Below are 15,762 nucleotides of genomic sequence, written 5' to 3' on the forward strand. Positions count from 1 at the left end.
TTATTATGGCTTCTCAATGAAATTCATTCATTAAAAGAGAGACTCATTAAATTAAACACTTTTCAGAGGAACTTTATCGTAGATCTTTCATCTGAATAAAATTCAGATCCCGAAGTCTCGTGTCGGACTTTTTCTGAGGGTGACTCAACTCGAAATCTGATTAATTTGCTCTGTAACATATTGTGTTCTAGGTAAAAAAAAATTCAACCAATCAAATGCGCTGTCCAATATTTATCCGCTGTATGATAGGAAATTGACTTGTTTTTTCAGTCCACTTTGTAACAATGATTTGAAGGTAACCATTAAGAATAGTAACTATTGGCGCTACTGAACACAAGTTTGGACAGAATTAATACAGATACCAAGTTCTGTACGATATAAATCTTATCTAGAGGTGTCTCTTTAAACACCACAGCATATTGATACGATTGACATTTCTACTAGTCCTAACAATGCACCCAACCATATTCCATTGCTATTGAACAAGAATGCCGATGAACTTAACAACTGGAGCAAGTTCCCCTATTGTGAAATACAGGCTGTGCTATCTTTGTTATTTTCTTCACTGAGAGCAATGTCTAATATCCAGTAAAAGAAGACAATTGTTTGAATCTGACAAACTTGTTACCAATAAGTGGAATGAATTAAAAGTCGGCTTCATTGATGGGTAAAGTAAAATATCAAGAAATTGTCTATTATACTTCTTGTTTATACTTCAAATGCAACAGAATGCAACAGAAAATGTTTACAGTGGTATAGATAACGAGCACTATCCTGTACTTTAAACAGAACTATTTACAGTGGTGTGGATAACGGACACTGCGCTGTACTTTAAACAGAAAATGTTTACAGTGGTATATATAACGACCACTACTCTGTACTTTAAACAGAAAATGTTTACAGTGGTATGGATAACGACCACTGTGCTGTACTTTGAAACAGAAAATGTTTACAGTGGTATGGATAACGACCACTGTGCTGTACTTTAAACAGAAAATGTTTACAGTAGTATGGATAACGAACACTTTCCTCTATTTGAAACAGAAAATCTTTACAGTGGTATGGATAACGGACAGTGCCCAGTACATCAAAAGAAAATGTTTACGGCGATAAATAATAGCACTATTCTCTACAGGTATTCAAGACAAAACATTTTTCTGGTTTTATTCATTAAGATGGCGGAGATAACAGTGGAATTTCTGACTGTGTTATTACCTCGGCTCACTCCTCACTTTCTATAGATCAACTAATAATTATGTCTTTAACCCCATTCCGCCAAACCACACACGTCATATATTGATATTTATTTACTCTTTCCAAACACATACTGAGACTTGACGTCTGAGCAATCCAACTGTGTAGCTAATCATACGACCAATCAAATACCAGTGATCATTTTCGTCGGGAATACATAGGAAGACTCTATAACCCAGCTCGAATGTGTCCCTGTAGCTAGCCTTGCGAAATATCTCACAAGTTTAGTCAGAAAGGGCTGTACAACTGAACAGTCTAACTGTCCAGCTTATCATACGACCAATCTCGATATTAAATATCAGTGATCATTTTTTTCGGGAACACATAAGAATACTAAATGTTATACATCTCAACTGAGATGAATCCGTGCCGTTAAACTTTTTACCCCATCTTCAGTACCGCACAAGTTAAATAACGATGTTCATTCACTCTCCTCGAACACATAGCGAAAATCTACGGATGTACAAATAAACTTGTAGAGTGATTAGACGCCGCATCTACCAACCTACACTCGTACAGCCTACACTGGTACCGAAATTCACGATTCACCTGTCATCAAAGACTCCCTGCCGTTTTAAAGTTCTCGTCTCGCCTACAGTAACAACAGGGTGTTAAACTCTGACAAGATTTCAGGGATTCTAATATCCACCTGTCGACCTGCTGCTTCTTCAATATTCAATTACACCAGATCTGGTTCCATCCCAGTATCTTCGTCTCCCTTCCCAATGTATTTAATCAAAAATCACCAAAATGTAATTTGGCAAAGCACATCCTATATAGTTCAATACACTAAGGGCATTTTCAAAATTGAAAAAAATGAAAATAAGGGAAGGCATCTTTAACAAAACCTTTGATAGAAATTTATTAACAAAAGAGTGATAAATTTATAAAACAAGTTCTCAGAACATTTGTAACAAAAACTGAGGCAAAATAATGAACACGTCTAACAAAAATTCTGAAAAACATGTTTTGAATTTAATAAAGTTTTAAACACCTCAAAGACTGTTTCAAAATAACGAGCTAATTTTTTTGCTGAAAGCTAATAAACAACAACATGAAAAATCTTATTTCACCAAGTTGTTTCAAAATAACGAAACCGTTTTCAATGAGAGAAAGTTATAATATTTAGAAAATGTTTGAAAATAAGGAAGACGGCTAATTAAAACTTGATGGAAAAGAAAACAATCAACCATGAGTTTAGTTTCAAAGCGTTAAATTGTTTTGCATCGGTAAATAGCGACCACCAGACAGCACAAACCGAACAAACCAGAAGTAAAATATTGCGCGGAATTCAGATGTAAGGGACCATAGTTTTTAACAGAACGCCTCTATTTTTTTTACAATAAGTGAAATCAAAATAATGGATTTAAACATTCGCAAACTGTAAATCAACAGTTTTTTTTATTTCATGTATGATTCATATTGTCGATTATTCCTTTTAATAGTTTAATTTTGAAAACTTTGGATCCATAATATTAACAGTAGGCGCCCTACTTGTTTTTTTTTCTTGTTTTTGTGCAATGATAACTTTGTTAACGGTTGTCCACAGAAAGAGTTGCTGTTGTACTTAAAACACCTAAAAGTTTTCTTACCAACTCACGGCACGACAAAACGTTTCATGAGCACTATCAAATCAAAATGAACTTGAAGAAAAAAAACAACAAAAACTCCTTCAGAAAGTTATCTAAGATTGTTTCAAAATAATGTTGAAGTTAATAGAGAAAAAAAGGTGTTAAATTGAATTAATAATATAAATATTTAATATATTATCGTTTTAGTAGAATAAACTAGTTTTAAAACATGTAAGGAAAAGGAAAGTTTAAAGACGATAAAAGAAAAGATATTAAATATTATTATGATAAATAATAAAGCAAGTATATAAAATCATAGAGATATTTATTATCAAAATAAACCTTGTAGACTCTCCAGAGCATAATAAACAATCTTAAAACTTATCAAATTTAAACACAATATTATATTTCTGGGGTATCAACACATAATTTATAATTTAATGTTAAAATAACCTGATTTAAATGGAGATCTAGAAGTTTTTCTCAATGTCTTACTCATCTATAGTTATCTTCTTATTTTCAAGCTTTTACGAACTTCGTGTTATACCTTGACTGCAAGAGTCGCCTTTCTTGTATTATGAAAGTTTGATCCATACAGCAATTTTAATGTATTACACGCTACCGAATACAGTCTTTAATTTTAGAAGCAGTCAAATTGTTTACAGCCTTTCTATCGATGGCACTTATTGGCTGTTTTCGGTAGAGTATAATCCAATCAAATCGCTTCACTTCCGTAATACAAGAAAGGTCACTATTCTATTGAGGTCAAAGTATAAGACGAAATTCGTAATTGCTTGACATTGTGAAGATATTGGTTACTTCACCCGTCATCCTTGATCTAACGAAATTTTCTGTGAGTTGCGATCAGTCGACATTTGGGTTTCTTAATCACAACCTAATAAGAACGACTTGAAAATCGAGATCAAATATATCTGTCATCACATTGGCACCTTACATCATCTTTAACCACAAGTTGCTTCTTAAAAGTGATACAGTTAGCTATTTTGAAACTGAGTTCGATAACCTGTTTTAACAAACAATTACGAGACATTATCGCTTTCAAAATCAAATAGCTGTCATGGCAGATTTCTGGCACTAATAACATATTATGCATACTTTTCATATTTCATCTTCTGTCTTGCTGTTCAACGTCTTCAAATTCTATTTACAACTCTGTTCTTTATTTGAAATATATTACTGATGTAAACTGTTTAAAAACGGACTTAGTAGGACTCCAGTTTTAAATATCAAATACATACTGCAACTAATTGTATGACCATAATTATGTGCATTATCATTCACTTTCAATTGTCTTATATTATATATTATTCTATATATAACATTATTTTATATCCAAAGAAAGCATTAGAGCCACTGTTATTTTCTTTAGAACAATTAGCCTTAATCATGTTATAACAACGCGATGAAAAGGAACTATGTACTTGCAGTCTGTTGCATAGTCTTAATATAATTTACACTCCTTGTACAAAGGTATTTAAACAACTGAGGAAAGCGGAAATTGCGGTAGGTGTAATGTACTTCATAACCAATCTTCCACAAGGCCTTCAAATAATATTGATGCCTTATGTTTAAACGGGGTGTTTTCTGGTATCTTTTTATTTGCATCAGGCCATTAACAGTTTACGCAAAATTCTCATTTCTCGACTAATGTATGTGGTTCCCTTAATTCCAGTTTAAATCGACATGAATATTGCAGATACCAAATGGGTTTAATGGGCCAGAAAAACTTTCAAATCGTCGTTCCTGGTCAAAGAGAACAAAGGTCATTTTATGTACAGAATTACAGCCAACCATTGTGGTTTGTAGGAAGAACGGCAGTTCACGTTCACCATTAACTCTAAGCCTTAGCTTGAAAGTCGATCAAAATTTCTGAAAAGTGAATTTTCAGATTTTTTGGCAAAATATACCTGGTACATATTTCCCATTCATCGTAGTAATTTACAATCAAATAGAAATTTACCAAAACTGCGAGAGATAAATCATAGTCAAATAGGTATTACTGTTATGAAATATTGGTTTTGAGGAGGCGTCAAATATCACCGTGACATTCCAAATAACAAACAATCCACCGTGAAAGTTCCGCTATAGCTCTGCGATCACGTGATCAGGTAATTCTGGAAGTTTAAACATCACAGGATGGTAGTTTGGTATTATAAAAGTTTCTTTTAAAAAACGCCCCCAAAAACGAAAACTATCAGCTCAGAAAGCTATCAGAATCCTCAAAGAAAACTGTCCAAGGATAGTGGCATATAATAATCAGGCAGAATTTACTAATAATGGTAGGCATGGATTTTCGCCCTCTTTAAGCTTAGAAAAATTACTAACGACAACGAACTCGTTGAGAAGAGAAGGTGATGAATTATTTGAAGATTTCAGTCTGGATGTTAAAGATTACAACTATTTAGAACCTGCAGTAAGCTGAACTCTTGTTGATTGAGACTTTCAAAAAGATAGGAAGCCGATTATACCATATTAGCTCATAAATTGCAATTTTTTTTAATTTGAAATTTTTGGTAGCATACATAATAATTATCACATGATAAAAATATCCCTCAAAATTTTGATTTCCAAATCTAACGTGTTTTGGGCGAAATTGATGATTTTTGTTGAGTTAGATACGAGTAATTCCGAACAAACCATGACTATAAGGTTCAGATTGTGCCCCTTGATTAGACCAATTATCACAAATCAGTCTCATTCGAGTTGAATTTTAACTCAGTATATAAAAACCAATAGTTGATTGGGTGGTCAGATTTTCAATCAATGATAGCTCAGTGTGGATATTCCAGTTCTAGTTGAGAGAACAACTCAACAAATCATCCTGGGTGATTATTAAAATCACGAATTCTAATCTAATTGGCCTTCCTACTATTCGCGAATAGAGAAGGCACGGTGTTCGATGCAGTGTACGGTAGGGGAATTTATTGACTTTTACTGTATCGATGTTCCCACACTATACGCCGAACCTCGTCTATTCCAACCTTAAGCCATATACCGGTATGAGTTTTAATCCTGTATTTGACAAACCTCATTAACTGCATTTCGGACGCTCTTGCAGTCAATCTGAAACGAATTGGGTAAGTGACCACTTGTCAGTACATTAGTAACAAGTGTCTAAGGTTGACTCTAAGACAGATGTATTTAGCAGTGTTAAGTATATTGAAGAGAAAACTGACAAAGATAAGTTTTAAACTAATTTCAACTGCCTAGTTAAAGTGATAAAACACGTGAACAATTCATCTACCATCCGACAACTCTATCTTACCATCTTGATTATAAATAGTTCTACTGAATAATCAGGTCTGGGGCAGATTTGAATTCCTGCCCGATCTATTGTCGCAGAAGCAGAACTTTAGGAATGCCAATGAAATATATAAAAATAAAACAATCTTATCACGAAACCTTCGAAATACAAATGTGAGGCAATAAATTTTATCTACTGGTGCTCTACAACACTTTGATTGAAGAAGGAAGTTACTGCCCTACATTCAAAAATCTTCTCATGCCTTTGTTCTCCCTTGCTTTATCTATATCTTTCCATATTTACTATTATTTTAAATAGTTTCACTGAATTATCGAGGTCTCCGTGGACGCACACCCACACCCAACCACCTTAATATGTATGGTTTTTAATATTTCTATATTGCTCTACAATATTCTATTATTGTATCATTAAACTATAAGGAACTTCAATAGAAATCCCAAACTCTGGCGTTAACCTTGTAAATGGTCAATTTTACTACTGGTTCCTAAACATTGAGTTCTGATTCAAAATCTTAAATCCTAATCTTCGAAGATAAACAGGAAACGAGAAAGATTAAAATTCAGACCAAATGGCTAATGACATTCAAATGGTCAAACATACATAAATCGGAAATGAAAACATGTAAATATCTATAAAGGATTCAGTACTTACCAATTGTTGTCATTACTGTAATGGCGTATAACAAAGCACTAGCAAAAGACCATTGTGCATCCGGCGTATCCCTGTCGTCATTTCCGTCCCATCCATTATCTTTAGTCTCTGTATGAATTTTGATTTGAAATTTTTGCAGTTCTACATCCACAGCATTAGTAAAATTCATTCGTCCCATTTTACTCATAGTCAATTCAAACGCATGTTGCATGAGTTTTCCCACAAGTTTGGACCGTTCCTCTCGAATGCCACTTTTCACAGAGGATTCGTAAGGTCCTTCGATTGCCTTAAACACAAATCCACCCATAATAGTATACGCAACAACTAAAGAGCACAATCCTATATGAGAAAACAAGAAAGCTACAAACTTTTTAAAAGCGTTCAAACACTTTTTACGCTTTTCGCGAATGGTGCTGTCCCGTCGGCGAGAAAGTCGTCCGAATTTTGAGATAGGGGGTAAAGGTTCTTCGCCCTGAATGGGCTGTAAGTTTATGGTATCAAATCGAAGATGCTTTTTTGGAAGATCGATTTTCTCATCTGGTTCGACAATATCGTCGTCTAAAATGTCAGTTTCTTTGATTTCAGCGAGTTTGCTTAGATTGATTTCGTTTTCGATAAAAATGAAAGTTTCATCATCAATAAGAGGAATACTGGGATCTATAGATTTATCAAGGTCGTCTAATTCTGGCTCTGAGTCCTCGGTTTTGACTTCCTTTTTGGAGAATCCACGAGAAAAGATTGACCATTTTTTCTTTTCTTTCTTTTTATCCCTCTTCTTCTCCTTCTTTTTCTTCTTTCTCTTTTCTTTGCCAGTCGTTTCTGTTGGTTCATCTTCCATAGGTTCCTCAGCACCAGGTTGGTCGTCTGGATCAGGTGCCTCTTCTGGTACATCTGAAAGGAGGGTTGTGTCTTGGACAGCCACTCCAGGTTCATTCGCGTCCTCTTCGTCAGCAACACGAATCTCCGGCAGGGGCAAAGAGGTTTTTACCTCTAACGTTTCTGGAACTTCTGCAGCTTGTCTTTGGAGACGTTCCTCCTCCTTTTGTTTCTCAACCGCCACTGCAAACGATTCCCGTCTTTTCGCCAACTCTCTCTCCTTCTTTTGTCTCTTTCTAGCTTTGATATATAGTTTGTAGGCTAGTTTTAGGTCCTCCTCGCTGGTCTGAGTGCTGATCTCAGCCAAACGACTGACTGGTTCCGAGCTTCCCTCCCTCTCTTTTTCTTTCTTGCTACGAAAGGAACGTTGTGAGTGTATGCGTGGTCGATTCAAATTATTCTTAGTCTTTTTGGAGGTTTCCCTGCTTAGGACGCCGCTATCCATGCTAATGTCCTCATCGTCATGCGTCTTCATATCAATGCCTTCATCTGGAGAGCTCGATTTGGTCATATTGTTTTCAATGGAAGATGATGATTCAATACTGCTGGAATTGGGATCAAGCAAGGCAACTCCTTCTGGAAGTTTAAGTCTCTCGTTACTCTTGCTGCTGAATGTACGTCTGTAGCGCTGCTGGACACTGGTACCCATTTGAGGAACGTTTTTGTATTCTATTTTTGATTCTGCTACTGGCGGAGGTAGACCACTGTTCGCGGAGCTGCTTCTCTTGAATAATCTAGGGGATTCTCGCTGTCTCTTAACCTCACCGTCACTCAACGACCGTTCTGTTCGTTTAGGTATTTGGAGATAAGGGTCATTTTCTTTGGAGTCTGGATTAGTGTCCGGTACCTTTAATATGGATACCCCAGGTGGTTTGAGCGTTACAGCGGCATTCAGGTCTTCGGTGGTTGATATGATATCTTTTGGATCAATTGGAATTAAGGTTGGTGCATCCTCTTCAATCTGCCCAGTCGCATCAGGAAGGAGGTCTTGTTCAATTTTTACGAATGGCTCCAAATCTTGTGGTATTGTTTTTGGAGCAGAACAATTATTTTGGGTATCCATCTGCTCACCTTTTAGAGCTTTACTGTCGTCTTTTGGAAGGTCTGGTTCGTTTTCGACCTTTTCTGGTGTTTTTTCCACAACAGGGTCTTCTTGTCTCGACTTGGCTTTGTTTTTCTTAGTCTTGGAACTTTTTTCCCTTTTGAGCTTATTTTTCTCCTTTCTCTCAGCCTCTTTCGCAGCTTTTCTTGCTTCCTTTTCAGCAAGTTTCGCCTCCTTTTTGGCTTCTTTGGCATCTTTCTCTGCTTGTTTGGCCTCTTTTGTTGCCTTTTGAGACTCTTTTGCAGCTTGTTTCGCCTCCTTTGCAGCCTTCTTTGCCCCTTTCTCAGCCTTTTTCGCCTCTTTTTCGGCTTGCCTCGACTGTTTGGCTTTCTTTGTTTCCTTTTCATTCAGCTTTGCTTCATAATCTGCCTCATACGCTTCAAGCTTGGCATGGGTGGCTTCTTCTTCAGCCTGTTTTGCCTCTTTATCGGCTTCTTTTGCATCTTTCAAAGCGAGATTTGCTTCTGCTTTCGCTTTAGCCACTTCTTTTTCTGCTAATTTGGCTTCTTTCTCAGCTTGCTTTGCCGCTTTCTCTGCCTTCTTCGCTTCTTTTTCGGCAAGTTTCGCTTCTTCGGTAATCTTTTTTGACTCTTTGTCTTTTTTCTTTTCAGCTTTCAGAATTTTATCATTATTCTTTCTTTTGAAAAATATGCCTTTCTTTGATTTTTGTTTTTTAGACTTGAAAGGTTGATCGGTCTCTGTGTCAGACAGGGGATCTTCTTCTTTTGCAAGTTTTGGAATTTGAGCTTCCTGCAAGACCTCAGCAGGATGGATTTCCTCCCTTTCTTCAAGTGGCATGCCTTCTAAATTCCCCTTTGGATTATTGTAATTCAACATTGGTTGATAAATAAGAGAAAAGTTCAGGGACTGAGCAGATGAAATTAGATCTTGGAGGTTTAATGGCTGAAGCTCTTCTTTGGAGGACTGTTTTGAGGCTTTACCCATAATCACCTCCAAGGGCTCAACTTGCATCCTTGGAAGTGTGGACGCTCTAGATGACGGTTTGTTCGAGAGAGTATTGATGGAGTCTTTGGAGTCGCTAATATCACGCTTTACTTGGTTTATTGCTAAATTGGATCGAAACCTTTCCGAGGACCTGGCCATTGGTGAAATATCGCGACTGTTTGCTATGCTTTCCTTGCGTCCTAGATATGTATTGGCTATAACATTGTCTATATGAGTATTGTTAGTAGTCGGCACTACTGACATTTTCCGACTAAGTTCTAAAAATCTTGAGCGAGATTCATCACGGTGTTTTTGGATTTTGCCATCCGGGCTCTTATAAGCGGAAGACGGATCTTTAGCGGTTTGATCGGAGTGTTCTGGCACAATAGTTGGTTCAGGTTTGGATTTCCCGGGTTTATTTTCTGTGAGAGTGTCAGTACATTCAAAGAAAATTTCAGAATTATCGTCCGATTCGCCATTATTGTCTTTTTTCGGATCTTGAGAATCAACATTACTGATAATTTCCACCCTACTAGGAGTAGAAGGTCCGTCGGAAGGTGAATATCCTCCATTACCGTTTATATCACAATGGATCAATAAAGTTCGATCTTCAAATTGATTTTCAGGGATATTTAATGATTTATGAATTTTCTGTTTCTTGGATCTTGGTAGGGTGAAACTCTTTTGGTTAGAAACGGGGGCACTGTCTACGTCATCTCCGACTGGTTGTATGATGGCGTTATCGTCAATAGAGTCTATATTGCTTACATCCGGAAGTGACGATGATAATGTATTATTTTGGTCGACTTGTTGCTTTATAGATGCTATCGTCGAAAACATAGAGCGTCTTTCTTCGATTGCGTCCTTTACAGTCATTCGCTTTAAACGACTGCGAGGTTGTTTTGTCGGACTGTAACGAACGTATGACACAAAGTCGTCCGAATAGGCAGTCACTTTATTAATGTCACCTGCACTACGCGAGGAATTGTCATTTTTATTTTTCATAATACCTTGAAGCTTGGGAACCTCAGTTGGTAAATCACTAGCACTCTTCCGTTCATCGTTCCGGACATCCGTTTCCGACCGACTCCGAACTCCACTCGTCGACCTACTCTTGCGTTTAAACAATCCGGAAAAACGACTTTTAGATCCACTTCTTGATCTTGATTTACGTGGCATGGAATGATATTTGTCGTCATTTCCGGCCAGTTTGCTGTCAAGGAAAGGGTCTGTTCCCTCCTGGTTGAGCTTTGAGTCCAAATCAGGAACAGACTGGGTCTTGGAATGTCTTTTCCTTCGAAACCTTCCACGCGACCTTTCCCGCCTTTTTACGACTTTCGAATCATTCGGCACCGACGTTTCCGCGGCAACCGGAGCTCTCCCACCCTCGGTTGATCGAGGGTTTTCCATCTTAGAAGCGCGAACCTACCTACTGTCTGAAAATATCCTTAGTCACTACGGATAATCCATTTTGCTAAATCAATTTATTCTTCCAATAACACACAGAATCCTGATATCCTTCGTCAAAAAACTCCATGTCGAATTTTTAACACTTTGAAGAAATCCTTCATTACTTTATGTTTATATATAAAACTACACGATATGCTAGCTAATTTATAAAAGGTAACTTTTCGTATTTATTTCACGTAACTATTACTATTATTCCAAACACATTTTGTAATCCACATTGAAATTAAAACAAAACACTAAAAACACTTTTGAAATATTTTGGCCACTTGTTAGTTATCTCGCTAAAATATCAAATACGACTTAAAAACTGAACGAGTGTATCCTAGCTAGAAAATACAGGTAAAGAAATATTCCAGTATTGCTGTAAGGTAGAAAGGTAAACTGTAAAGCAGAGGAAAAACTGTAGCAGACTTCGCCACTTTCACGCATAGTAGAATAAGTTATTGGCACCGTGTTCCAGGAACCACTATGGTGTAGTGTAACGTCATACGGTGTGTTATTGGTTCCATATACCCCGGTCTATACAACACTAATTTACCTTTTAGTTTTGGTACTGATTAATACTTTACAGAAAATGTTCAAATTTAAATAGTGAATTTTGTTCCTTTATTGCTGAAATTCTGTAGGTTGTTAAAATCTGGCCACGATAATGTCTGGAGTCATTTCAAAAAATGTATATGCTTTAACGTTTCGACTTATCTAATACAAATTTCTAAACTATTCATAAATCTATAAATATTTTGCTTCTAGAAATTAAACATGATAATGATGATATAGGTGAATCGAATAATCTACTACCGAAGTGAACTGGCATCAAAGGTATATTTTCCTCTGGTTAAATACTTTAATTCGCTCGAGTATAAATAAAAAGAATAGATATATTAGACTGACGTAAAAAAGAAAATAATTTCTTTTTTCCAGTCATCATTTGTTCACATACAAAGTCAAATTTAGGACCAGTAAATCGGACAAATTCAACGTCTTTATTTCACCCGTTTCTTTGTCAAGTTTTTGTTTTGACAAGTTTATAATTTGTCTTTTGACAGAGAAATTAGAGCAAGCACTATATCAATGTAAACTTCATACAAACTTCACTTATTTAATTCTTATGCTTCAAATGTTTTTCAGTGCATTATTTAGAAGTATGTACAATATTTTGAATCGCTTTTCTTTTGACATTGCTTTGTAACAAACAATTTTTTTTATTCTTTTTCCTTTTCCGTGTAGCCTATTTGGTATTATGTTGTCCACATTGTATTGTAAAGTACAATATTGCTCTGGTATATTATTTTCATTCTGGGTCTGTAAGTGTCTCTGAGTACACGTATATACCACATTATACTCTTTCTATTCAAAAATAAAGAATGAAATTGTTTACATAAAAAGACATATAGGAAATTAAAGTGAGTGTATGCGTCCATTTAATATGAATATTAAAAAAATATATATCTATATGATAGTCTAAAAGACGAGTTAAAACTGAATATTATAGCGAAAATATTTTTAAAAGGGATTACCAAATAAAACAATGATTCTCCCTCTATTAAGATTAATGTAGAAAACCATACTGCTGTATTATGCTGACGACTAGGCCTTTCTTAACCAATATCTAGACCCGATCTATATGATATTTATGCAAATCTTCTGTTTGATTTCCGTTTCTCGTTACAGTAAAGATTATCTGAAAAATAATAAACTTTGAGAAGATAAATAAATCATTGGAATGACAGCGATGACGGAATCGATGACGTGTTGGTGGTAAAATATGAAAAAGTAATGCTGATATTCTAAAGGGATATTGTCACCTAAATATTTACTATCATAAGATAGTTTTACTGGTTATAGAAGAAAAAATCTAACGTCCTGTGAAAACAAAATGATAAAACTGGAGGAAGTGACGACAGTTACGACGTTTGTAGTCCCCTATTTTCGTAATCACAATTTATTAAATTATTATGTCAAAGTATTATCATGAATTTTTGTCATTATATTGCAGACGAACTCAATTTCTTAAACTGATAAACTAAAAATGATCCGGATCAAACTCAGTTAATTAATTAACAGACATTAAACGATTACTTCCGTTTAGTCTATTGTGTTTTACTTCATGTCTACTGTGCTTCACTTCATATATACTTAAAGTCTGTTTTGTTTCAGTTCATGCATACTTCATGTCTATTGTGTTTCACTTCTTGTCTACTGTGCTTCACTTCATGTATACTTAATGTCTGTTTTGTTTCACTTCATGTCTATGTCATGTCTATTGTGTTTCACTTCATGTCTATTTTGTTTCATTTCATGTCTATTGTGCTTGATTTCGTGTTTATAGTGTTTCACTTCATGTATATTGTGTTTCACTTCATGTGTATTGTGTTTCACGTCTATTGTGTTTCACTTCATGTCTATTGTGTTTCATTTCATGTCGATTGCGTTTCACTTCATGTCTATTGTTTTTCACTTCATGTCTATTTTGTTTCATTTCATGTCTATTGTGCTTCACTTCGTGTCTATTGTGTTTCATTTCATGTCTACAGTATTTCACTTCGAGTATATTGCGTCACCTCGTTTCTATTGCGTTTCACTTCATGTCTATTGTGTTTCACATCATGTTTCATATCTGCTAAGCATATTTTATTGCATTATATGAGTTCAATCTGGCTGGTCTCTTTTTCTATCATCCTGTGGAAAATACATTTCACTCCTTTGAAATTTGTTACATTTTTCTTCAGTTTATAAGTTACTAAATGGCGTGAACCATATTTTCTTGCAAATTGGGAATTTAATTGATAACAGAATAACGAAATTAGCAGACACCACCTTCATGGTCACGTGCCTTACCTTAGATTATCCGGTCACTTCTATTGTTTGCCATTGATCTTTAAGACTGGTTGATCAGCGCTTAGTACTTTAAACGTCTGCTCTGCATTATCTCTTGGGGTTGGTTTCGTACAAAAATAAATCGCGAAAAGGAAATAGTAATCCAGAAGAATTTTTCTTGTACGAGCTAAACTTCGACTAATTCGAGATAATAGTGTGTTTTGAAGTTATCAAAACCTATCAGTCGGCTACACACATATACTAGACAATAGAATTTAACCGAAACGAAAATAAATTTGATTGAAATTCAATAAACATGATTCGAGTGCACTTTGTTTCATGTCTTAGTTCATCTCTTTGTTCAAATCAACTTCAATGATGTGGGATTTCCGTTTATTTATTCCAAGAATTAGTGGAACTTTATCTTAGCTTAGCTCATCGTTCGTTATCCAGGTGATTTATCTCAAGTAAGTCTCCTTATGTTAAAAAATGGGCGAAAAATTATTTGTAATAGACCTTTAATAAAAGACAAGATATATTCCCTATGATTAAAAATGCTGATATGCAATTTCCTAGTATGCAATATAAGATTGTTACCAACCCTTGTTATATGTAAATTTTGCATTTTGCAAAATAGATTGGTTGCAAACCATTTTGACATTTTGTACTCCATCTTAAGAAGGCTATTTGTTAGTTTCGCAAATCATAGGCGAAATGCAGAAATTAGTTTAAAGGACCTTTCCCCTTTTTAATGACATTATATAATACAGTAGTGATTTTATCTTATGTTGTCCTTGAAATTTTTTTCATGTCGGAGAATATAGGCTGACTGAATAGAACGACTTAAATTACTTATGTCCAACCAAACATTTTCCCCAAGAAATTAAAAATTATCCCTTTGGGAGAAATCACCCCTAGGTTGATAACCTCTGATATATACTCTCTCCAGTAGTTTTATTCTGGGCCCTCTTCTAAACCAAATGAAACTCGCGAAGTATAAAGACGTCATTTGAATCAAGGTTTTATTTTATTTAAGGAGAATAGTGTTTGAAACTAGAATCCTTTACGATCTACATTATAAAAACGGGAAATCAATAATTTTGACACTGTAATTTTCTGTTGAAGTAGACCTTCTCTTTTTAAATAGTTAGACGATAGTTTTCCTTGAATCTTAAAAAATGTAAAACCAGTTAATGAAGCTAGGTGTAAATAATTGAAACCGTTTTTGTTAATTAAGAAATAATATTTTCAACGTGATTTTAATTTCTATTGTGTTATATTAAGATTGTGTATAGGTAGTATGCTAAATATCTGATGAAAAATGGAAACATATCACTGGATCGATCCAGCGCATACAAAATAAGACCATGTAGCCTACATGGGTAAAATTATTTTGATGGTGTGTTGTCGTACGTTCCCTGTTCAAGAATGTTGAAAAATACTAGATACAGTCCAAAGATATTCTGTAAAAAAGGTTTTGAGACTAAGTCAGTGGCTATGCACATGGGGTTCATAAATCCGAAACCTGCCAATTAAATACATGTAATTAAGGGGAGGCAATCCTTTCAAATTCTTTGCACAGTGAGGTGTTTGTTGTATGCCTCCCTATCTCATAACTTTAACATAACGATTACTTAGTTCTTCAAAGTTGGATTTCGTTATTGTGGTAAACTATGCTTATCTGGAAACAGTTTCCCCAAAATTTAAATTCTATTGGATCAGGCCCGTAGTTACAGGGGGGGGGGGGGGGGGGGGGGACAATTCCCAACAGAAAAAAATGGATTGCCCCC

General features: G+C 35.4%; 1 protein-coding gene across 1 annotated transcript; it reads right to left on the bottom strand.

Annotated features, from left to right (window-relative positions):
* Nucleotides 1–6,751: 6,751 nt before the first annotated feature.
* LOTGIDRAFT_159275 (hypothetical protein) lies at nt 6,752–11,095 on the bottom strand (the record flags this gene model as incomplete). Its single annotated transcript, XM_009053612.1, has 1 exon — nt 6,752–11,095. The coding sequence occupies one exon, from the start codon at nt 11,093–11,095 to the stop codon at nt 6,752–6,754; it is 4,344 nt and encodes a 1,447-aa protein (XP_009051860.1).
* Between the last annotated feature and the right edge of the window lie 4,667 nt (nt 11,096–15,762).

This window comes from Lottia gigantea (assembly GCF_000327385.1).
Source record: "Lottia gigantea unplaced genomic scaffold LOTGIsca_20, whole genome shotgun sequence".
In the NCBI taxonomy this organism is placed as follows: Eukaryota; Metazoa; Mollusca; class Gastropoda; family Lottiidae; genus Lottia; species Lottia gigantea.